The sequence below is a fragment of the Neophocaena asiaeorientalis genome, unplaced genomic scaffold, assembly GCF_003031525.2.
Source record: "Neophocaena asiaeorientalis asiaeorientalis breed wild unplaced genomic scaffold, Neophocaena_asiaeorientalis_V1.1 scaffold134, whole genome shotgun sequence".
NCBI lineage: Eukaryota > Metazoa > Chordata > Mammalia > Artiodactyla > Phocoenidae > Neophocaena > Neophocaena asiaeorientalis.
The window spans coordinates 26,445,057-26,470,532 of NW_020185339.1; the positions used below are offsets into that span (position 1 = coordinate 26,445,057).

Here is a 25,476-nt window from a genome sequence, read left to right on the forward strand (position 1 = left end):
GACTCCTTATCAATTTCGATGGATAGGGGCTGGAGGACACAGTCAACAAGACCAACAGGGATCACTATAAACTTCCCTCTTAGAACGGCTTTTGCTTAAAACTGAATCACTTCACTGTATATCTGAAATATTGTAAATCAACTATACTTTGATTTTTAAAGAATCAAAAAAAAAGAAAAGAGAACCGCTTTTACTGCGTCTCATAGGTTTTGGATCATCATGTTTTCATTTTCATTTGTCTTTAGGTATATTTTAAATATAAATTTATTTTTAATTTTTGGCTGCATTGGGTCTTCGGTGCTGCGTGTGGGCTTTCTCTAGTTGCAGCGAGCGGGAGCTACTCTTCCTTGCGGTGTACAGACTTCTCATCGCAGTGGCTTCTGTTGGTGTGGAGCATGGGCTCTAGGTGTGCCAGTTTCAGTAGTTGTGGCACACAGGCTCAGGAGTTGTGGCTCCCGGGCTCTAGAGCTCAGGCTCAGTAGTTGTGGTGCACGGGCTTAGTTGCTCCGTGGCATGTGGGATCTTCCTGGACCAGGGCTCAAACCCGTGTCCCCTGCATTGGCAGGCGGATTCTTAACCACTGCACCACCAGGGAAGTCCCATGTCTCTAAGTAATTTTTGATTTCCTCTTTAATTTTTTCCATGATCCATTGATCGCTTAGTAGCATATTGTTTAACCTCCATGTGTTTATGTTCATTGCAGCATTATTTACAATTGCCAAGATATGGGAGCAACCTGAGTGTCCATCAACAGATGAATGGATAAAGAAGATGTGGTATATATATACACTGGAATACTACTCAGCCATAAAAAGACTGAAATTTTGCCATTTGCAGCAACACGGATAGACTTGGAGGGCATTATGCTGAGTGAAATAAGTCAGAGAGAGAAAGACAAATACTGTATGAAATCACTTATACATGGAATCTAAAAAATACAACAAACTAGTGACTATAACAAAAGAAGAAGCAGACTCACAGTTATAGAGAACAAAAACTAGTGGTTACCAGTGAGGAGGGTCAATATAGGGGTAGGGGAGTGGGAGGTCCAAACTATTATTGAGTGTAAGATAGGCCACAAGGATGTATTTTACAACATGAAGAATATAGCCAATATTTTGTAATAACTGTAAATGGAAAGTAACCTTTTAAAATTGTATAAAATATTTAAAAAAAGATTTTTAAGACTAACAGGGAAAAAAACCCCCAAAACAAAAAGCAAGTCCTCTACTCAGTGTAGCCACTGAGGCTTTTTGATGAAAGATTAAAGGGTCAGGATTCTTGGCCATCAATAGGAAAAGTGGCCAGTCAGGGAGACTTCTGGAATAAGGCGACCTGAAACAGAGCCAAGAGGTGGTGTTTTACTGCGTACCACCTTTTCATAAGTTACTCAGTGTGCTTTCATTTTGTCTTCCCAACAGGACCACAAGCCTGTTATTAAAGAACAAGAATGTGTGTTGTGCTTCTCTCGAATCCCCACAGGACTTGCTCAGGACAGACGCCTTGATGGCACTTCCTTCACACATGCATGATTATATCAGGAAAGAAGACACAACAAACATTGGCTCACCATTTACACGTCCTCAGTGTTGCAAAAGCTGTTTTGCCATGAATAATCATCACAAACCCCACTTTACAGACACCCACACCGAGGCCCAGAGAAGTTTCATGACTGGCCCCATGTCTCACCACTAGGAAGCGGCAGGGCCGGAATTCAAACCCATCTTCCCACTCTCTCAACTGCTCTCCACGCAGGCAGAAGACCTGGCCTTGAGGGTCACGTTATACAGGAATGGACGGGACATACGTGCGTGCACGGACGCACACACTGACGCCCCAGAATGTCGTGTGTGACCCATGCAATAGAGATGGCAGCTTCAGAGTAAAATAAAGGGGCAATCAAAATGGCTGGATTCCTGATAAAGGTGAGTGTAGAGCAGGATTTTCAAGATCTGGAGGGACTGCTTGAGCTGGGGACGGGGTCGGGAGGGGGGATAATTGCCCAGAAAGTGCTCAGGAATAAGATGCACACCTAAGGGATAGGAAGGAACAGGAAACAGTGAACCGCAGTCACTGGGGTCGACACAAGATGTTTGGACAAGAGAGAGTTGGTCCCAGGCCTAAGAGAGCGGTTTAGAAATGAGGCAGTGTTTAATGAGTCCATTATAAGATGCATGATTAGGACGTGACTGAAAGCTATTTACATGCTTCTCATTCATCTGCTGATCAAGTTGCGACTAGAAAGGAGTTTCCACATGCGGGAGGGATGTCAGGGAACCAACCAGTGGCTTTTACACTGTTTCCAGAGGGGAGCTGAGTGTGGGCTCAAGGTTGGTGGATGCCAAGGAGATGCCATCAGAGGCCTGCCTGAGCACACCCCGCCCCTCCCAGAGGCCCATAAAAGCCTAGGGGGCAGGGAGTCCCAGCTGCCCTGTCTCCTCCATCCCCCTCCACACATACCCACATCAGGAGCTCTCCTCGCCAGCCTCTCCCAGCCACCATATCCAGGCAGTCCACTCTCACCTTCCAGACAGGCAGCCGCAGGGGCTTCAGCATGGCCTCAGCCACCACCCTAGCCACCAGCCGCTCTCGCTTCAGCTCCGTCTCTGTGGCCCACTCCCCGGGGTGGGCAGTGGAGGGATGAGAAGGATCAGCGGTGTTGGGACCAACTGTGGAAGCCTCAGCCTCTACAACCTGGGGGGGACCAAGCGGGTCTCCATCAGTGGGTGCAGCAGCAGCTTCCGAAGTGGCTTTGATGGCAGGGCGAGCAGAGAGATTGAGGTCAGTGGTGGGTTCGGCTATGGGGGCAGAACTGGAGAGGGCTATGGGGGCCCCGGCTTCTCCGTCTGTCCCCCTGGAGGCATCCAAGAGGTCACCATCAACCAGTCTCCTGACTCCCCTCAACCTGCAAATTGACCCCACCATCCAGCGGGTACGGAAAGAAGAGCGGGAGCAGATTCAGACCCTCAATGACAAGTTTGCCTCTTTCAGTGACAAGGTGAGCTGGGGGCTGCATCTTGTCCATGCGGTTGGGTTGGCAGGAAGTTTTGGAGAGGCCCCGGCCAGAGCGCAGCAGTCACCCAGCGACCTCCCTGTGGAAAAGCGCATCCGCTCGGCAAGCATCTCCCAGGGGCAGAGGTATTTGCAGGTGGGGCCCCGCAGGACCTGTGGGAATTTCCCCTCATCCTCCTTGGGAGCCATGCCAGCTGGTTCAGTCAACACAGAGGGAAGGGTGAAGCTGTTAAATTCCGTGGGCAAACTAACTTAACCCAGAGCAGGTGTTGTAGAGACACTTACCCCAGGAATGGAGGCTCCCCATCAAAGCCTCCAAGGCCCACTGCACTAGCTCTGTGGAGCCCCAGAGAACATCGGGGTGGCTTGATGGGCTTTTCCATTTTGACGTGGAGTTGTCAGTTATATCACTGGCAGATGGGCATACTTTTCCTCTCTCCCGTATTAATTGGGGTGTCTGGCTCTGCCTCCCCAGTTTCTCCAGACTTCGCTCTCTTCTTCCCCCATCCAGATGTGGTTCCTGGAGCAGCAGAACGAGGTCCTGGAGACCAAATGCAGCCTGCTGCAGGAGCAGGGCACCAAGACCGTGAGGCAGAGCCTGGAGCCCATCTTCAACACCTACATCAACGACCTCCAGTGGCAGTTGGACAGCGTCACCACCAAGAGGGGCAGGCTGGGTGCTGAGCTGAGAACCATGCAGGATGTCGTGGAATATCTCAAAAGTCAGGTGAGAGTGGGAGACCCTTCTGATCACATGCAGTCATCCCAGAACTCCTCTTTATGAGGACCAGAGGGGTGCGAAGGAGCAGATGCCCGTGTCAGGGAGGTTTGGACTTGCAGTCATTATCTCATGAGAAGAAGACAGCAAAGTATGGGGTAACCAAGGGACCCTCATCTCATGTATCACTATTAACAAGAAGCCTACTCTGTCTGTCTCCATGACTGCAAAGGGACATCTGTGTCATCTCACAAAAGGTTCCGACTCTGGAAACAATATATTATTTTATAATCAGCTTATTATTTAACTCTGCTGGACATGGGCTCTGTTATTGAGACACCTGCATTTCCAAGATGCACACTAAAGTATAAACCAGTCAATCTGATCCTCCTCAGGGGAGGCAATTTTGACTTGCCATCACCCAGGCTACAGTAGGTGAGGTATCTAACAGAAAGGATGGTCCTCGCCAATCCCTTAGCTGGCTCACCCTTGGTTTCTGAGTTAGAGCCACACCTACTCACTAAAAGCACACTACTTAAATGACTGCCCTGAGGTTCAGTGAAAATATATCAAAATCGACTGGAACAGTGTCCTGAACAAAGTTTACCCCACAGTTCCAGCAGGCACTTGAGGGAGCAAAAAAAAAAATTTTTTTTTTTCTAAAGCAAGCATCTGCCTTTTTTTTTTTTTTTTTTTTTTTTTTTTTTTTTTTTTGTGTGTTTTTGTTTTTTTGGGGGGGGTTTTTATTTTTTTTTTTTTTTTTGGCTGTGTTGGGTCTTCGTTTCTGTGTGAGGGCTTTCTCTAGTTGTGGCGAGTGGGGGCCACACTTCATCGCGGTGCGTGGTCCTCTCACTGTCGCAGCCTTGTTGCGGAGCACAGGCTCCAGACACGCAGGCTCAGTAGTTGTGGCTCACGGGCCTAGTTGCTCCGCGGCATGTGGGATCTTCCTGGACCAGGGCTCGAACCCGTGTCCCCTGCATTGGCAGGCAGGCTCTCAACCACTGCGCCACCGGGGAAGCCCAGCAAAATTTTTTAAAGATTGGAATTGCGCATCTCTAAGAGGATGGAGTTGCATAAATATGTATTTCTATTCCTATCAGTTGCACACTCACCTTCTAGTCTTACAAAAGAAAAAAGGGAAAAAGAAACTCTGGCAGAAGAAATTATTCCCCTTTCACAGGGGGAGAAATAGAGGTTAAGTGAATTACCCAAAGTCACACACAGGTCAGCGGAAGAGTGGGGAAGAACTTAAGGTTTCTTAGCTCTTGCTGCACCAGTACAGCCCTCCTCGGTCTGGGAAGAGTTCAATCAAACCCTTACTCATAAATGCTGGAGAGGGTGTGGAGAAAAGGGAACACCCTTGCACTGTTGGTGGGAATGCAAATTGATACAGCCACTATGGAGAACAGTATGGAGGTTCCTTAAAAAACTAAAAATAGAATTACCAGACGACCCAGCAACCCCACTACTGGGCATAAAACCTGAGAAAACCATAATTCAAAAGGAGTCATGTACCAAAATGTTCATTGCAGCTCTATTTACGACAGCCAGGACATGGAAACAAAGAATAACCCTTACTCACAAGCACGCTCTCTCTCCCCTGTGCTTACGGGGACAAGGATGAAGTTAACAAGTGCACGGCTGCTGAAAATGAGTTTGTGGCTCTGAAGAAAGTGGTTGGGAATGTCTCTCAAAGGAGAAAATTCAAAACCGAATCCTGGAGTGTGGGGTGATGGACACTTGGGCCGCCCAAGAAAAGTGACTTCAAACTTGAGAATATCTGGATAGCTCAAACCTGCCAAAATCCTTCCTCTGTATTTATGGCCCCAATGACCCTGCTTGGGTTTCGGTTAGCCCAGGAGATTCGAGCCTGCAGTTCCCAGCAATCACCCACCCCCAACCCCAAACCCCAGATACAGAGTTTGCTAAAATCCAAACTGTAAGGGCCATGGAGGAACAGTCTGCCCAGCTTCTTTTGGACCTGCTGCCTGGTGCCAGGGTCTCAGAGGAGCATTCCGTGCTGTCTTTCCAGGACTTGGATGCCCCCTACATGAACAAGGTGGACCTGGAGGCCAAGGTCAACTCTCTGACCAAAGGGACCAATTTCCTCCTGGCGCTCTTTGAGGCAGTAAGAGCCTGCAAATGTGTTTGTCCCTCCTATGTCTGGACCCTGAAAAGAAAAGGATGTGGCAGGGTGTTATCCATATAGTGCCTCTACCCGGGATGGAGGGCTTAGGAGGTCATGGGTATTGGGAAGAACTGCTTGAAATCCTGCCACATTCAACCCCATCCCACCTCTGAGGCTTCTGCCCCCAACCCCATGGCCTAGCAAGGAGGGAGTGCTGATTCCTAAAATCCCATGTTGTTGGGTAACATTCCCAAGGAATTAAGACCCACCTCTCCCTTCCCCATCCCAGAAAGTTCATAAGGCAAGCTGCCCCTCAGCCCTTTGGTCAGGGTGTTTCTTGACCCCTAAAGATGCCTCTTTCTGGGCACTGCCACTCTGATGGCAGAGACCTGGGTCTGTGGAAGGGGAGGGAGGGGTAGAGAGTGATGAATTCACACTGTGCAGGGGGAGGGGAGCAGGGTCCTAAAAATCACCCAATCCCGAAGAAACCTTTAATGTTGGCATATGAATCACATAAGTCGTATTCAACCTGATATAATTTGGATTCAGAGAACACTTACTCATCCTTCATACTCAGGGAAAATACACAGAAGGAAGCCCTGAGAAGGGATGCTGGGACACACTCCTATCACACTGATCTGTGACCCAGAAACTCCTCAGGGGTTGACATGGGACCTCCCCCTCCATCAAATGCCTGGCATAAGAAGAGCTGGGAAATCCCTGCCGGGGTTACCAAAGGATTCCTGACTTAGATGGGAGGTCAACTGCATGATTTCGAGACCCCTTCTTTTTTTGCTGTAGTGATGCTGAGTTAACTGGCTCTGCAGGAACTGTCCCAGTGCAGACCCGGGTCAGCGACACATCGGTGGTCCTGTCCATGGACAACCACTGCAGCCTGGACCTGGATGGCATCATCGCCGAGGTCAAAGCCCAGCACGAGGACATCGCCAACCGCAGCCGGGCTGATGCTGTGTCCTGGTACCAGACCAAGGTGAGCGTGGGCACCTCCATGATAGGCTCCAGGGCTAGTGTTCTCTGAAGCCCCAAATCATTGTTTAACTACTAGCCACAAGCCTCAGGAATCATGTGAGCATTCCTGTTTCTTTCAACTTGGCAGGAGCCAAGTTGAAAACTATGAAAACTAAGCTTGAAATGCATGCGGAAACCCTAATACACACGCACACTGATACGTGGTCAAGAAATGCTGGGTGCTCAAAAGGACAGCCACAGTCCCCACACCACTTACAACTGGTTGGGGGTTGGATGAGACTCAAACAACCAAGAAACGGTCACAAAACTATTTCTAAAGGGCTTGTTTATTTACGGAGCTCCTACTATATGACAAGCAGGGTTACAAAGTTGTAAATGAATGAACTACAAAAGGAATCCAAGGTCTGGGAGGCCATGAAGTGAATGAACAGTCACAGAAAGGAAAAAGCACCAATAAAACACTTCCAAGAAGGGTGGGTTTTCAGTCTGTGTTGGAAGCAATGAGAGGAAAAGATTGCCAAGGAGCAGGGAGGGGTTCAAGGCTGAGCAAGCAGTCCCGTGGGGCTGCAAGGCAGAAATGAACACTGCTGAACAAAAGAGTTTGTACTGGGAAGAGGGAGGTTGGAATAACCACAGAGAGCTACTATCCAAAGACGCAGATGGCCAGAAGGTTTGGCTTTGGAGGGGTGTAGTAGCGTGGATGGTCCAACCCATGAGATCAGTTCTCTGCCAAATGCAGGTGCTTTTCTGGGGCAGCTGCTCACCTACAAACTGGCTCCCATCCCTTGCCCTGATCTGGGCATGGACTTAGTCCCTACCACTGCAGCGTGGTAGAAAGGAAGCAGGGTGTCAGGTGCCAAGGGTGCAAGGACGAGGCAGCCCCTTGGTGGTAAGTGGAGGTGGGATGCACTTAACTCCAGGTGGGATGGTTGAAATGTATAGCGAATGATTCCCTTTGCTGGCAAGGCTGTTGTTCCCTTTAACTGTGTGTGAAGCAGGTGAACTATTCAGCACTTTCAAAACTGGACAGATCTTCACTCAGGCAGGGGTTCTTCTTCTGTTGGGCAAGGGCGTGGGTTTTCTTCAGGCTGCTGGAGGACATAGGGTGCATTTATTTCTCCTAAATGAGTGCGTCCTGGATACGCACTATTAGACAGAGAGCCACCTGAGATGGAGGATTCTGTTACAAAGTCTTCAGAACGGGGTACTCTACAGTCTGGGCACCGGCCAACACCATAACCCCTGCATCTCCTCCCTGTTTCCCCAACACCTGTGTCAGGAGGGCCACCAAAATTCATCGTCACAGTTGGTCTGGACGTATGCCCCGTGACCAAGAACCACCCCCCCAAGGACAATGCCAAGTCACCTGTTACTCCTAGAGCTCTGCACGCGCTTTCCTATCCCAGGGTGTTCACACACAGGCTGTTTCCCGGTCTGGAATATTCTCCCCCAAGCCGGTCACTTAAGTCAATCCTTCCCAGCCTTCAGCGCCCGGCTCAAGTATCTCCATCTCTTGAAGGACTTCCCTGCCCATCCCCCCAGCCACTTCCATATCTAGGTCAGATTCCTTTATCACACCCCCATAAGCCACTGTTCAATTCCTAAGGGGCTCATCTCAGTTTGGAACCATAAAGTCGATAATATGCTGGTTTGATTGTTGCCAGAAAACTGTAGGCAGGGCTCTGATTATGCTCTTCATGATATTTCCAGAGCCCGGGACACACCTGGCGAGTAGACGTGCTCGAGAAACAAGCGAGGGAATGTGCGAATGATCAGTGAATGGATGGGCCCGCTCAGGGCACCCCTGGGCCAGGCTGGGTGCACAGGCAGTGCCCTTGCCAGTGTTTGATGGACTGACTGACTCTACTCTGGTAGCATCAGTATGAGGAGCTGCAGGTCATGGCATGCCGGCCCGGCGATGATCTCCGCAACACCAAACGAGAGATCTCTGAGATGGACCGGATGATCCAGAGGCTGAGAGCCGAGATCGACAACGTCAAGATGCAGGTACATTCTGGCAGGGCCCAGAGCTCCCCACACACTCATTTCTTCCGGGTCATTCTGCCACTCTTACAGGACTCCTACCCTGAGGGACTATATATGAAGCTCTTAGAACAATGCATGGGACACAGCAAATGGTCAATAAATGTTAGCTGTCTTTCAGTTTAACGGCCAAAGATATGAGCTTTGGAGTCAAATGGATCTGACCTCAAATCCAGCTTTGTGATCATGGGCAAGTTAATTAACCTCTCTGATCTTCAATTTCGTCATCTGTAAAACTGAGATAATAAAACCTACTTAATGGGGTTGTTGAGAGAATTAAGTGGCATAATGTAGGTAGTAGGTAGGTAGCCCTTTTTAATGTTCTGTCTGTGTTTATAATGAATGCCACTTCTGTCCTCAAGATGCTAAAGCAAAACTACTCTACTTGCTACAGCAATGATAGACTTCTTATTGTTCTCGTTATACTTATGACTCAGACTCCTCTCCACACCTGTAATAACCTCAGTGCCTGACAATAGTCCATTATTGAAAGAGAGCTCTTCTTGTTCTATGACAGCCCTACCTTTCCAGCTGACAGTAGCATATGATTAGCTTTAATTTTCTTAAGGTGTCTACCTCATTTACACCAAAAAATGTGTTTCTGAGATTACAGGTTTGACTCCTATGAACCGCAAACTCTTCATTATTTCATTCATTAGATTATTATTTTTACTACTACTAGTATTTAAATAATTTCAACCTCCATTACTTCTGCAATAAAAAATAATTCAGGTTTTTCTAAATACATTTAAAACAATTGCAAAAACGTTGCTTCAAATGGCTGCAAGCTGTTGGACACCACAGTAACCTTCCTTCTCTCCCCTCCCCCCCAATCAGGCTGAGTGGAGAGGGTGTTTCTCCGGTTAATACCTGTGAGTATGACATCCTCTTGTATCGTTTGGAGTGTATGTGGCTGGGGTCTGGGGAGCTGGTGGGCATGCTGGAGGGTGGCAGGGATACATGGGGCATTGGAGGGGATCCCACCTATAGGGGGTTCATTTTGAGAAGGTTTGAGGTTCTGAGTTCATTAAAAAGAGCTGTATTAGGAGGGTCTTTAAAGTCACCATTCTTACCTCTTTGCAAGTGAGAGAGGGGCCACAGAGGGGGCAATGGGAGGTTTGATGTAATCCTTCTGCATGGGTTTGGAAAAGCCACTGGCTGCACCTCCCACCTCCCCAAATTCCACACCTTTCTTTTTTTTTTTAACATCTTTATTAGAGTATAAATGCTTTACAATGTTGTGTTAGTTTCTGCTGTACAAAAAAGTGAATCAGCTATATGTACACATATATCCCCATATCCCATCCCTCTTGCGTTTCCCTCCCAGCCTCCCTATCCCACCCCTCTAAGTGGTCACAAACCACTGAGCTGATCTCCCTGTGAAATGCAGCTGCTTCCCACTAGCTATCTATTTTACATTTGGTAGTGTATATATGTCATTGCTACTCTCTCATTTCGTTCCAGCTTACCCTTCCCCCCTCCTTGTCCTCAAGTCCATTCTCTACGTCTGCGTCTTTATTCCTGTCCTGCCCCTAGGTTTGTCAGAAACATTTTTTTTTTAAGATTCCATATATATGTGTTAGCATATGGTATTTGTTTTCTCTTTCTGACTTACTTCACTCTGTATGACAGACTCTAGGTCTATCCACCTCACTACAAATAACTCAATTTCATTTCTTTTTATGGCTGAGTAATATTCCATTACATATACGTGCCACATCTTCTTTATCCATTCATCTGTCGATGGACACTTAGTTTCCTTCCATGTTCTGGCCATTGTAAATAGAGCTGCAGTGAACATTGGGATACATGACTCTTTTTTTTTTTTTTTTTGCGGTACACGGGCCTCTCACTGTTGTGGCCTCTCCCGTTGCGGAGCACAGGCTCCCGACGCGCAGGATCAGTGGCCATGGCTCACGGGCCCAGCTGCTCCGCAGCATGTGGAATCCTCCCGGACCGGGGCGCGAACCCGTGTCCCCTGCATCGGCAGGCGGACTCTCAACCACTGTGCCACCAGGGAAGCCCAGGACTTTTGATTTTAAAAGTGGGGCAATAGGAGAAGGATGAGACCAGATGGTATTTTAACAATAATAGCAAACACACAGTACCCTGTGCCAGGCATAGGCATGGTGCTTTGCAGACGTTAACTAGTGTGATATTTGTAACACAGCAGCTCTGTGAGGCAGGACCAGTGTTATCCTCATTCTACAGATGATGAAACTGAGGCCCAGAGAGGCCCAGTCACTTACCCGAAGTCACATGACTAGCACAGGACAGAGCTGGGGTTGAAACCCAGGCGGCAGGCTCAGTGTCCTGAGCCTGTGCAGCGCCAGAGTTATGCTGGAAAACGGAAGGACAGGCATTAGGAAGCATGGGGAAGCTTTAAATGCATCAATGTCACTCATCAAAGTGAGTCATTCGGCCAGACTAAATCCCTGACCCTGATTCCGTTGCCTTCGGGGGCAGTGAGTGGGTGAGGAGCTCCCTTGGAGCCTAGAGGAAATAGGCGGGCTGTCTCTGAGGATCTGGTAAAGTGAGTAATTGCTACCTCTGCAAGTGAGCTGCAGGCAGAGGCCAGGCTCAGAACTCTCTTGGTGAGGAGGGGCTCGGGGTCAGCTGGGATTTCAGTGACTACAGCCAACTCTCAGAACAACTCAGAAAAGACAGCTGTGCCAGCAACAGGAAGCCAACTCTTCACTGCCCTCCCAGAGGGAACGACTAGATGACGTAAGCTTCCTCAGCAGCAAGATAAAATAAAGGTAGCTTCAAGAAGGACTTCCCAGAGAATGATTTGACACAGGAACAGGCTACTGGGCAGTGGCATGGAAGGTAAACTTGCAAAGTGCATGGAAGGTAAACTTGCTAATGAGAGGCAATGATAAAAGTCAACTGTGTTGAGTGGATGGAGGAGCCAGACGTGTCCAGAGATGGGGCTGGACCTGGTGCCTCCCTAGGGCATTCAGTCGGCGAGACACGGATTTGCCCCCAGAGGCTCCTACCCTCAGGCCCGATACCAACTCCCTTCCAAACCCCACAAGCCCAACTAAAACATTTTCCCCTGCCCATTCCGCCAGATATGAAGAGGAGCTCCCCCTGCAGCCCTCTGCTGAGAATGAGTCTGTTGCCTTGAAGAAGGTGAGGGAGGATGGCCCAGGGAGGGAGAAGGCCCCCTGAGCTGGCCCACTGGGCCTGGGGACACTCAGCCCCTGGACCATGTCCAAATGTGCCTGCAGCGCGCCCACCCCACAGACCCTGGTGCCAGCCCCACTGACCCTGGGAGAGAGGAAGGTCAGCCTCCCCTGCCCCTTGCAGAAGGACAGGGACTGACCTGGCCTCCACCTCCCAACTCATGTTAAGGGTTGTATTTACACCTGCCCAAGAAGCTGGAGATGTTGCAAACGCCAAATCAAAGCCAAAACAAAGACTCTGACTCAAACTCCCAGAGGTGAAAATCATCTCGTTGATCCCTCACGTAGATAGCGATGTATTTTCTGGCCTGGGGTCCATAGGGAGCTCTGAGGAATGCATTCAAGGCTCCTTTAACCCCATTGTCTTCAGATGCTTCCCCATCAGAATGCCAGGCCCAGGCATGGGGTCCTGGGGCTGGGGACCCCTCACTCCATCCTTGGCTTTGTCACCCCTTCCCTTCCCCATAGGCCTATGTGAGGAAAGGTGGGTCCCACACCCGCCACCTGCCACCACCTTGCCTGGTGGCCCAGCTGGCAGAGGGGTGGCCCCAGGTTACGACTGTCACTTCTCTGGCCGCAGGATATGGACACAGCCTTCCTGATAAAGGCTGACCTGGAGACCAATGTGGAGGTTCTAGTCCAGGAGATCGACTTCCTGAAAAGCTTATATGAGGAGGTACCTGCAGCCATGCTACCCACAGGTGGTCAGCCAGGGGCCAATCTCCCAGGGTCCCCACACCCAGGAGATCAGCCTGCTGCAGTCTCAGATCTCAGAGACCTCCATCATTGTGAAGGTGGACAAAAGCCAGGAGCTGCAGGCGGGCGGCATCGTTTCCCAGATCGAAGCCCAGTACGACAAAATCGCCAGCCGCGGCAAAGCGCAAGCGGATGCCTGGTACCAGGGCCGCCTGGTACCAGGGCCGGGGGAGGAGGCTAATGGCATGGGGTGGTTACTAACAGTGGAGCAGAAACCGTGATTCAGGTGGCCCCAGACTTAGGTAATTAGGGCCTTGCTGGGAGGGCAGTTGGTGTCCCTGAGGGCAATTTGATTTAACAAATATTATCATCTCAGTCTTGCCCACCCTATCTGTGAAAGGCACCATTATTATTCACTCACTCATTCATTCATTCATTTATTGAGCGTCCATCCTCTGCCAAGCACCGTTCTAGGTGCTGGAGGTCCAGCAGGGAACAGCACAAACAATCCCTGCCTTCGTGTCACTTTCATTCCAGAGGCAGGGGCAGGGGCGGGACAGGCAAGACAAATAAGTACAGTGGATGTATGTTAGATGGACACGTGCTACGGAGAAAATAAATCAGGGTGAAGCGTAGGGAGTGTGGTGTGAATACGGTTTGCAACAGGGTGGCCAGGGAAGGAGGGCCTTACTGGGGTGTGTGGAACCATGAGGATACTAAGAGTCACAGCATGCCCATCCTCAAGGAAATCACAGTCCACGGGAGAGAAACGTGTAACCAGCCAAACTGAGATACGAGGTAGCATGAAGTGACCGCTAAGGTCAAGCTGCAGGCCAAGGGAATAGGATGATGATGGAAGTAACAAATTGTGTCTGGAAAGGCGGAGGCACTGGGGTGTGGTCTGGATCTCGAAGGCCAAGTATGATTTCCATAAGCGTGGGGGAAAGGACGTCTGGCTGAGGTGAAGCATGAAAGGAAGCACCATGAAAGAAATGCAGCTGGAGACACAGGGCCAGATCACAGCAGATCTGCAGAGCTGCACTGAGGCCTCTGGACGTTTTTCTGAAGGCAATGGGCACCAATCTCCAGGGAGTGTCCCAAGCAATGCTCTACCCTTTTTCTGGAGATCCATGGTGATCAAGGTGTCAAACCCTGGCCTGACGTCAGCTCCCTGTGACTCAGTCTGTGGCTCACCCACGGCCAGGTTTTGCTCCTGCCGGCCCCTCCTCCAGTTGCTCTCCTGGGCCATTCATCAGTCAGGTGAGCTCAGGAAAAATAACCACAGTTTCCCATCCTCCTAAGTTAGAACCAGAAAGATAACTCTATTATTTAAAAATTGTATTTAGCCGTGAGGATCAGAAATCAATAATAATAATGACAGTTGAAACAAATTTGATTTTTACTTTTTTCTCAAATAATTTGAAAGTAAAGAAGTAGACTGCCCACAGGTGACTCTGGGGTTCTATGTTACCATCAGGAACACAGGCTCCTTCTAGCTTTCTATTCTGTCATTCTTAGCATGGTGCTTTAATCCTCATGGTTGCCCCATGTCCCAAGATGGCTGCGATACCACCAATCTCACATGTTCATTCCAAGCAGGCAGAAGAAGAGAGGGCAAAAGGAACATGACAATTGAATCATCTCTGACTTTAAACAGCTTTCCTAGAAGCCCTACCCAGCAATGGCTGTGCACCTCGTTGAGAAAGCTGAGAAATATTCTCTTATCTGGGCTTCTGTTTGAAGAAGAGGAGAATGGGTATTGATTGGGCAACTACAGGCTTTTTCACAATAACCAAAGAGAGTGACTTGTGCTTATCTTGTTTTGCATTTTCTATGCAAAACGCTCCCATCCATTATATGCAGAAAATACAAAGTTGGCTAATTTTTTAATCTATTAATGTAATCTATAACACACTATTCAGAAATTAGATTCAATGAGCAAAAGTTTAATAAAAAAGTGTTAAGCCAAGATAGGAAATAATATTGCATTTTGTTTTCAATTGTTTTGAAGGAGAATATACAAACATATTCACCCTGGTGGGGGCAGATGTGCTGTGTCCTCAGTCCTTGGTCTGTTAGGTACCCCAGGCTGAGCACAGAATCTCTTTCCAAGGTCCAGAGCAGGGATGGAGAAAAAAAGGAGGGAAATCCCAGGGCAGAGAGAAAAGGACAAGACACAGAATCACTAAACAGAGAGTCGGGGAGTTTGGAGCTTAGAGGAGAATTTAATAAGCCTAAAGATTCAGGGCTGGAATATGAGAAAGGAATAAGGAATAGCCCAGAAAAGGACCAGAAGTGGATAGGGGATGGGGAACAAAACAAGTATAAGAATCCTAAAGCACCTGACCCAGGAAGTTAGGAGAGGAGACACGGGGGACAGTGGGAAAGGGGGCTGGGAGGGACCACAGTGTGGGTGCCCAGGTTCCGACCTCCCTATGTGGTGGTATGGGGAGCTGCGGCTGACAGCCGAGACCCACTGTGACAACCTCCACAACTGCAAGAACGAGATTCTGGAAATAAACAAGCTGATTCAGTGGTTGCAGCAAGACATTGAGAATGTCAAAGCCCAGATGAGGCCATCACAGGATAACCCGCCATCTGGTCTTGGTCACGATGGGGGGGGGGGTCCATCCTCCCTGGGGGCCCAGTTGAGGAGGGAATAAACTTGCGCTGTTTCCCACGAGAGGGAGCGAGTCCTGTCTACAGAAGAGCTGACCCACAGCAGGATGAGGAGGCTCAGGAAACACTGAGGCCCCCAGCAGAGGCTAGGCAACCTACTGCATCAAGATGGAATAGCAGGGATGCTTCACTAGATGGGCGTATAGAAAAGATGTTCTCCAAGGCCCCTTCCAACCAAAGACTAATTCTATGATCCTGAAATTCAAGGTGACCCCGCAGAGTTCATAAACTCAGACTCACTCTCTTCTCCTAGGCTAGTGCAGACCAGGCAGACACTTAAAATCTATTAGTCACAAAGAAATTGCTTGGCTTATCTAGAGGAAACTCACAGATCTCCTTGAGGTGTTATAGACAGGAGAACTGGTCCCCATCCCCCAGAGGAACCAGATGTCACAATCCTAGGAGGAAACCCACAGCAGATTTGAATCTGACACATAACCATGACTGTAGGAAAAACTCACTCTTCCTCCTGTGTCCCTCCTTTACCCTCCCACCATCACATTCACAACACTTTCTGATACCAGATATGGGGGAAGGGTGTTTCCATACTAACCAGTTCTGCAACACCAGCAGGGTGTTCTACAACTTAACGCACTTCTGACGCTACCTACCTGGAGATAGCATCAGATCCCACAGGTTAGGGACTGCCCCCCAAGTCCCACAAGGCTGCCCCCAGTTCAGATGCTAATCACAAGTCCAGGTTGTGTTTCCGATCAATCGGCTATATATTGGAGGTCTCCATGACCCCCCTCCTTGGGTTCAATTAATTTGCTGGAGTCGCTCACAGAACTCAGGAAAATAGATTCCTTTACATCTACTGCTTTATTATAAAAGCATGTGATAAGGGATACGGATGAACACCCAGGTGGAAGAGATGAATAAGGCAAGGTATGTGGGAGGGGTGTGGAGCTTCCATGCCCTCTCCAGGCGTGCCATTCTCTCCACACCTCCGCCTGGTCACCAACCTGGAAGCTCTCGGAATCCTCTACCGTTGGGATTTTATGGAGGCTTCCTCTCATAGGCATGATCAATTATTACCTCCGTTCCCAGCCTCTCTCCCCTCTCGGGAGATTTGCGGGGTGGGCTGAAAATTCCCAGCTTCTAATCATGGCTTGGTCTTTCTGGTGACCAGCTCCCATCCAGGAGCCTACCTAGAGTCACCTTAATTAAACAAAAGACATTGCCAATACCCAGGAAATTCTAAGGGGTTTAGGGACTCTGTGTCAGAAACCAGAGTCAGAGACCAAATGTTAGAACAAAGGATGATCTTAGTGTGCTTATTATCACTTAGGAAATTACAAGGTTTGGGGGCGTTCTGTCCAGAAACTGGGGGAAGAGACCAATATATGTTGTTTCTAATTGTCTCACAACGACCATGTTCTCTGTTCTTCTAAGAGTCAGCCCAGGGCTCCAGGGCGCCCCGTAATGCCTTTCTGTGCCCTGTCCTCCCAGTGCTGCAAACTGGAGGGTGCCATAGCCGAGGCAGAGCAGCAGGGGGAGGCGGCCCTCAACGACGCCAAGTGCAAGCTGGCTGGGCTGGAGGAGGCCCTGCAGAAGGCCAAGCAGGACATGGCCTGCCTGCTCAAGGAGTTCCAGGAGGTGATGAACTCCAAGCTGGGCCTGGACATCGAGATCGCCACCTACAGGCACCTGCTGGAGGGCGAGGAGCACGGGTCAGTCAAGGATGGGCACCAGGGATGTCTGTTCTCCTGCCCTCTGTTTGCTGTCGCTGCCATTGCAGTCGTGGAAAATCTAAAACAGCACGCAGACCACAGGCGCTCCTCGTTGGCAGGGTCCACGGAGCAGGCAGAAGCGGTGGGGTGCCGCGTGCTTCTTGGCCTCATCCTCTGATGCAGTTCCCTTGTGTCTCCTTTGCCTCCCACCCCCAGGCTGCATGAAGGTGTTGGGCCCGTGAAGATGTGTGAGTAGATGAGCCCTCCGCAGCGGTTCTGGGGTCTTGGGAGCTGATCGACCCATAATAGACCACACTGGCCCCTGTCCAAGCCTCAGCGTGCTTCCCCCACTCCAAAGGGAGAGTTCTGTTTGCCTGGAGCTCCTGGAAGATGGAAAGGCTCTCCCTCAGAGCTACCCAAGTCTATGGGAGTGAGAATGAGGGGCAGACATGCAGCGTGGTCCCAGTGCTTCAGGGCCCAGAAGCTGCAAGGAACCATATAGACAAGGGGATGCTTTTCTGGAGAAAGAGGATTTGAAGCAGGCTCAGACAAATAGAAACAGAGAGGCTGAAGCAGAAGATAGGGCTCTGGGGCAAGAGGAGAGACACGTGGGGAACTGCTAAGCACTTTATGTGGCCAGAGTGAGAGACATGGAAGTTGGTAGCTGGGATGGGAATGTCCTTAGAAGTGAGCTGCAGCAGGTGGGGGCCTGGCCTGGCCGAGATGTTTCAGGGCAGGGCCCTGAGTATCCCTTCCTGTTCCCGCAGCTGTGAACAGCTCCAAAGGCACATCCTCTACAAGCCAAGTGTGGTCAGCACACCCATGTACTGTCCAGGGGACACCAGTGTCCTCAAGAGCAGCGGGGGCTGCAGCATCACGGGTACCAGTGAAATCTACCTCCCCTGTGAGCCCCAGGGGCTACTGGGCTGTGGAAGCAGGTGGAGCTTCAGCATGAAGCCAGGGGCTGGGGGTGGCTCCTCCTGCCACAAGTGTTAGTACAGCCCCAGAGGCTAGAAGCCCAGGGGACGGGGCACCAGCCCCCAGCCTGGATGTTGTCCCCCTGCCACCAGGGTTGAAGACAAGGCTGTTCCAAAATCCCACCTTCCTATACTGATCGGAGTTTTCCCTTGGGTTTTCTCCGTGAGCCGCCCCTCAGGTATCTTCAAGAGTCACCTTTCACTTAGCTGTGTGCAGACCCTGCGCTAGGTCCTGGGGTCGGGGTGGGATGCAAAGAACGAAAATGCATCCGCCGTATATCTGGACCACTGACAGTCAGGCTCTAGTGCGGCCAAGAGAATGGCAATGGCCCCCAAACACTTCTCTTCCCCATGAGGAGGCCAAATGGGCACATCACAGCTCTGCTTTGTGGATCGCCCCATGGAACTTTCCCCACAAAGCCAGCCTCCCCCGACCCCGGGACAGTCCCCTCCTCTCTTACCTCGGTCTGTCATGCGCCTAAAAAGTGAACTCCTTTTAACACCCACCTAATACACGCACTATTACAAATATGAAAATACCCCCAAATCCCATTCCAAATTCCCAAGCCAAGTGCCAGGATTTCAGCTTCGCTCGGGACCTGCCCATGTTCCTCTCAGTTAGCACACAGAATCAAGAGGTGGTCTTTGGGCAGTAGATTTACCTGCTCACGTGTGTTGAACTGGCGCTATAAAAATACATTTTTTCCTGAGCTCACAGGGGCAGCTGACGGCTAAGAAGTGCCTAGCACAGAGGCAAGGGGACATGGAGTATTTACTGAACAAAGGCACAAAGGAATCAGCCCCACCTCTACCCTCTGCACGCAGCCAACCCTGCCCTGCTCCCTCTCCCTTGAGTTCCTCTTGCTTTGGGTCTGAGATGAATGTGCTTTCCTGGCTGCAGTGGTATGGGGCTACCTCAGCACCCTTGGAGGCCCTGACTCAGGGGCTGCGAGGGGAGGGGAGGTGCTGAGCCGACCCCACCTCCCCAGAGCACAACCCCTACTCCCGAATTGTGCTGCATCTGTAGAAGCCCTGCCCACCCAGGGATCCACGTCTCTGCCATGAGCCTCTGGGCTTGTCTATTGCCAATCGACTGACTGGTCCCAGCCTACAGGAATCAGGATTAGTGGCCCTGCTCTGTGGAGGACAATGAGGCTGAAGGGGGACTGATGGGCAGCTTTGGGGCACGGGGGGCTGGTGCGGGGTGTGGGGTTGGGAGTGGAAAGAGAGGTTATGATACAAAAGGGAAAACTACGTATGAATGATTGGCAAGTGGCCTGTGGAGTGAGTGTGGAGCCATACAAATTCCACTTAAAACCTGCACATCACACCCCAATAGTTTGCAAGTCACCTGCCACGTTAAAAACCACAGCCCTGTTCCCCACAGGCCTCCTCACCACATGGTCCCCTGCATACGTCCTAGAGAAAGTCTGTCATGTCTGTACTCGGCAGCCTCAAAGCCTGGGCTCTGCCTCCCCAGCCAGGTCCCCAGGCAGGGCAGGTGCAGGCCTGGGGAAAGCAGGGAAGATAGGCAGCAGACTGGCTAGGGCGGGGCACCTCCTAGCCTCCTCTCCCTCTCGGGAGCCCCAAGACCAGGAAATGAGACTTGGTGGCAGCGGTTCCACCCTCTGTCTGGCCCTGATACCCTCCCTGTTGCCTCACTGATCCCCTGTAACAATCCCCCCACTACAGATGCCCCCTTGTGGCTCCCCTCTCCTGAGCGCTGGGGTGCAACTCCTCTTCCCCCACAGCCCCACATAGGGCATCTCTTCTGTGCCAAGCCCTGCATTAGAAGCTGGTGATACAGAGGTGACTACAACATGCTCGGAACCCTAGAGTGACTCTCAGCCTCACAGAGGAGTCATAAGCAGTGACAGCCAGAGAGAATGGAAACGACAAGGAAAAGCAACTTGTGATTATGCCAAGCAAGGAGATCAGAGAGAAGCTCACAGGGAGGATTACAAGGACAGGGTCTGAACAGACAAGGGTTACTGACTTATGGGCAGCATATTAAAAAGAACCCACCCACTTGCTTTTTCATTCACTCGATATAATATTTATCAAGCATCTGTTATGGGTCAGACCACCCAGGGGCTGGTATCTCTGTGGTGAACAAGGCAGCCCCAGTCAGGGCTGACCTACCAGTAGGGACAGTAGACACAGTTCCTAGAGCCCATGGTAGGGACCATAAACTGGTGCAGCCACTTTGGAAAAGAGTCCGGCAGTTCTTCAAAATGTTAAACATAGAGTTACCGTGTGACCCAGCAATTCCACTCCTAGGTAGATACCCAAGAGAAATGAAAACATGTCCACACAAAAACTCGTACGTGAATGTTCATAGCATCGCTATTCACAACAGCCAAGAGGTGGAAACAACCAAAATGTCCATCAGTGGATGAAGGGATAATCAAAATTTGGTCTCTCCATACAATGAAATATTATTTGGCCATAAAAAGGAGTGAAGTACTAATACATGCTCCAACATGGATGAACCTTGAAAACATGAGGGAGATAAAAGAAGCCAGACACAGAGACCACATATTCTATGATTCCATTCATATGAAATTCCAGATTAAGGAAATCTACAGAGACAGAAAGCAGATCCGTGGCTGCCTAGTGGGCTGGAGGGAAGAGAAGATGGGGTGGCGGGGACAGCCAAAGGTTTCTTTTGAGGCGATGAGAACATTCTAAAAGGGACTGGGGTGACGGTTGCACTTATCTGGGAATATACTAAAACCACTGAATTGTAATTTTCAATGAGCGAATTATATGATATGTGAATTATATCTTAATAAAGTTATTTTTAAAAAATGAGGCCCTGGCCCCAATCCATGCCCCTGGGGCTTACAGCCTACCTGAGGGTACAGACCTGGAACAGGAAATTACAGATGTCAGGCTTGTTGCGAAGGAAGACATAACTGAGGGTCCTACCCTGGTCACAGGCCTTGGGAAGATCCCCAGAGGAGGGGGCAGGCAAGCTGGATCCCAAAGGCCAGCAGGACTGAGGGAAAGCAAGGAAGCCCAGCAGGGGCTCCAGGCTGAGGGATCAGCAGCCGTGAACCAGAGTGTGCAGTGCCAGACCGGTGAGGGCCGGTGACTTTAGGGATGCACATCCACACCCAGGGAAGGAGGGGGTGGGACAACGGGGGCCTCATGGCCTCCATTCCCACTTGAAGCCCTGTCACTCTGGAACTGGCCCTAGAGCCAGCTAAGCTCCTTGCTGGTTAAGCACTCAGAGCTCTGAAAACTACAGGAATGCCCTGGCCTGCAGTCAGCAGAAACAGAGATGACAACAGGCCACCCACCTCTGTCCCAAAGATGACTACCCAAGGCCCAGGAGGCACTCCAGTGGAGTAAAGGAGGAGAAGGAGAGAAGATTCCCCCACCCTCACAATGAGGTGTGCTTGAGCCTGGCGACCATCCCTTTGGGAATTCCCATCCTAGAGTGGCCCAGGCCCCAGGGGAAGGGAGACTTGTCTGGAACCATCCACTAGGCAGACTCATCCCAGTAGTGAGGGCACCCCAGCTCAGTCCTGGACATGAGCTACAGGTCCCGGCGCGCCCTTCTAGAGCCTCCACCAAGGCATCCCCCTCAGTGCTGTGCAGCCGTGCCCCCATTCTCCCCCTCTCTCCAGGGAGGAGGTGACTCTAGGCAGGCAGGACAAAAGTGCCTCCCGGTGGTTCCCTGGGCGGTTCACCTCCTTTACCTGGGCAAACATCTGAGTTTCTCCCAGGACCCACCCTGCACCTATAGGGAGGATCAGACCCCGCCCTGCTCTCGGAAGGAAGGGAGAGCCGACTGCTGGAAGCCAGAGCCTCCCTGCATTCCACTCGGCCTCGGGAATCCAAATCCCAGCCCTTCCCAGAGCGCCCCCATGAGGACAGGTGGGGAACAGCCCAAAGAGGCCTGGGGCTGGGAGGACCCTGAATGAAGCCCCTTGTTTTTGTGTCTGTCTCCCCCGAATGTCTTCCATTTCTTGTCCCTCTTCTCCCTAGGAGAGCCTTCCTTGCTCCACTGTGCCCTCCCTCAGATGCCCTCTGCCCTTCCCCTGGGTCCCCCAGGATCCCTTGCTCATCCGAGTCCCATCAGTGGCCCCAGGTGGACCCACTACCGCCTCTCTCCCCTTGGGGCTCAGATTGGGGGAAATGGCTGCAGAAATGGAACTGGGGGCAGAGAAGGGGTACTCAGGATCACTGAATCTGGTAAAAGGAAGAGGGCTGCACCCAGCAAGCATCCCAGCACCTAATCTTGATGTCGGGCTCACATCACACCCAATAAAGGTTTGTTGAAGCAAACCGACCTGCACCCCTGCGAGCAGGTCACCTGTCACATTTCACCCTGACAGGTGATAACTGTGTGGGCAAGTGAAGAATTTGGGCTAAACCTGAAAAAAGTCATTCTGCCTGAAAGGGTGGGGATGGGCTCAAGCAAGAGGGGTGCTTTGACTCTCCTGGGAGGTGTTTAGATTCTATCCAAGCATCACTAGTCTGACAGGGCAGAGGGCTCTCTCCTCATCGCCCCCCTCCTTCTGCTGGGGGACCCCTGAGCTTCCCTTCCCACCAGGGCAGGTCTCAGCGTGAACACCTCCCAGTGAGTGCCTCTCTCCTGTGCAAACTTGTCCCTAGGCAAAACGGAAACATCTGAAGAAGGTGGCTTTAGCAAAGCCTTCTCACCATCTGGATTTCCCTGCCGTCCTCCTCCCCTCCCACAGGCATGCACACACACACACACACACACACACACACACACACACGCACACAGTGCAGCCACTGTGCACCCAGGGTTCGCAAGCTCTGCTCAGCCAACCAGGATGGCCCCTTCCCCTCCCATCCCCTCCTCCCCGCCAAGCCCTCATCAGCAGTTCCCCCTCCGCCCCAGGCAGTTAGCATCCAGATGAGCCAGCAATCTGTCTACACTAGCTCAGCCAGCAGATCTCAGGATTACATCCAGACCAACTCTCAACAGGAAGCAGAAACTGTCAGAGCAGCAAAAGCCCCAGCCCAGAGTTTCCAGGACAACTCCCCTCTCCCCACCTGCCACCCTTTAAAAAATGGCTGAGGACTGTGTTTTGCATTGTCTGATGAAATAATGCCTCAGAAGTATAAACTGCTGATGGCAACAGCCCATCTCAGAAAAGGGGTTATGCGTGACTGGTCTCAATTACCGCCACCCCGCCTGGGCTGTTAAGGTTGAAGGAAGCTGAACCACAGGACAGCCCCGGGAATGGCTGGTGGGGTAATGATGCCACAGCCACTGGAGTGGGAAGCAGGTGGGGTGCTGGACGGGAACAGAACTGACGGCTTACCAGTGAAAGGAGGATTGTGCAAAAGAGAGGGGAAGGGGGCAGAGAGAAAAAGAGGGGGACGGAGGGGGGAAAGAAATGGATGACAATAACCACACCAGGCTCCACACAGCATACACTCCAAACATTTTCACATGTAACTCGCACATACTGTGCGGTAGGTATAATTCCATTTTACAGATGAAGAACCTGAGGCTTAGAGAGGTTAAACAATTTCCCCAGGTCATTTGTATACCATGGAGGGCAAATGTTGCACAGTGATAATAAAAGGCAAGTAGACTTTTAGTTGGGTGTATTGTTGTTTTTAAGTTCTCTACAGACACGCACCCCTGACTGCCTGCATCCAGGGTGTGCCACTACCGTGCCATTCCCATGCCACTGCCCAAGGTCACACTGCTGACTGATGGCAAAATTGGGATTGAACCCAGTTCCATTTGACTCCAAGGGCTGTGTCAAGTCTTCTGTTCTCAGCCTGGCACACTCAGTGGTGTCCTCTATGCCATCCCTCCTGCTCCCCTCCCCTTTTCTCCTCCACAGGCGTCCCCCATCCCCTTCCCAGTCACCTGGATCCCCTTGCCTGGCCTCAGTGGAGGGGGATGCCCTTTCCTCCAAGCAGCCAGGCTCACACCCCAAGAGGCTGGAGCTGGAGGGCAAACTGGGTTGACCCTCTCTGAGCTCTTGGACTTCTGCACCATCCTCCTCAGGGTCATTCCTGTCCATTTTGGAGACTAGAGTCTCCTCTTCCTGAAATACTTACAAAGCCAAATGCCCAAATTCCTCTTCTTTCACCCCCTGTCCTTTCTCCCTTTTTCCTCCTGCTTTTAATCTTTGCGGTGTCTTCATTCATTCAACAAAACCATATAGCATGCCTCCCACACGTCCCTGCTATCTTAAGCAGGAGACACAGAGGAGGAAATAACACACAACAGTGCCTGCCTCCTGGAGCTTATATTCCAGCCTGGGAAGACAGGTGATAAACAGGCAAATCCATGCAGGAAAGGACCTCAGACTGTAAGCACTGCTAAGGAGAAGAGGAAGCGGGGAGGGAGAATAGAGAGTACACAGGGGAGGGGGCTTTAAAGGGGGCAACCCATGAGCAAAGAACTGGAAGAGTTGAGGGACCCGGCCATGTAGCCATTTGCAGGAAAAGAGTTCCCAGCAGTAAAAAAAAAAAAAAAAAAAAAAAAAAAAAAAAAAAAAAAAAAAAAAAACAACAACAGCAAATGGGAAAGCCTCTGATTAGGAGTTTTCCTGCCTGTCTGATGGACACACAGGAGGTCAGGGTGGCTGGAGCAGGGTGAGCAGTAGGACGGATAGAGGGAAGTGAGGTCAGTGAAAGAGGAGAGCAGACTATGTAGAGTCCTGTATGGCATTTACTCTGAGTGGGATGGGAAACCACCAGAGGCATATGAGCTTAGAAATGGCATGATCTGACATGCTTTTAAAGGACCATACTGACTATGGTGTTGAGGAAAGTCAGAGGGGGCAAAGGAGGAAGCAGGGTGACTAGCTGGAAGGAGACTTCAATAGACCCTGTGAGGAGTGATGGGCTTGGACCAATATGGTAGCAGTGAGGTGATGAGAAGTAGTAGGAGTCCAGGTATATTTTGCAGGTAGAACTTGCCAATGGATTGAATGTGCGATATGGAAAGAGCTGAGGAATAAAGGATGACTCCCAGATTTTTGGCCTGAGCCACTACAGGGATAGTGAGCCTGGCAAGTGGAACATATTTCATAGGAACAATCAATCGGGAGAACAGCTTTGGATAGATGAAGGTTGAGATACTAATCGATATCCAAGTAGAGATGTGGGGGCTCCCCTGGTGGCGCAGTGGTTGAGAGTCCACCTGCCGATGCAGGGGACGCAGGTTCGTGCCCCGGTCCGGGAGGATCCCGCATGCCGCGGAGCGGCTGGGCCCGTGAGCCATGGCCGCTGGGCCTGCACGTCCGGAGTCTGTGCTCCACAACGGGAGAGGCCACAACAGTGAGAGGCCCGCGTACCATAAATATATATATATATATACATGTGGGGCACAGAAGGGATGCTGCCTGGGATAGAGATACACCTT

General features: G+C 50.7%; 1 protein-coding gene across 1 annotated transcript in view; it reads left to right on the forward strand.

Moving 5' to 3' along the window:
- LOC112393983 (keratin, type II cuticular Hb2-like) overlaps positions 1–18,123 on the forward strand; it is a 34,291-nt gene extending 16,168 nt beyond the window's left edge. The window contains 10 exon segments of the mRNA XM_024736405.1: positions 3,524–3,734; positions 5,485–5,488; positions 11,966–12,026; positions 12,660–12,755; positions 12,823–12,985; positions 15,218–15,346; positions 16,908–17,127; positions 17,344–17,375; positions 17,895–17,912; positions 17,915–18,123. Coding sequence (XP_024592173.1) covers positions 3,524–3,734; positions 5,485–5,488; positions 11,966–12,026; positions 12,660–12,755; positions 12,823–12,985; positions 15,218–15,346; positions 16,908–17,127; positions 17,344–17,375; positions 17,895–17,912; positions 17,915–18,123 — 1,143 coding nt within the window.
- Positions 18,124–25,476: the final 7,353 nt, after the last annotated feature.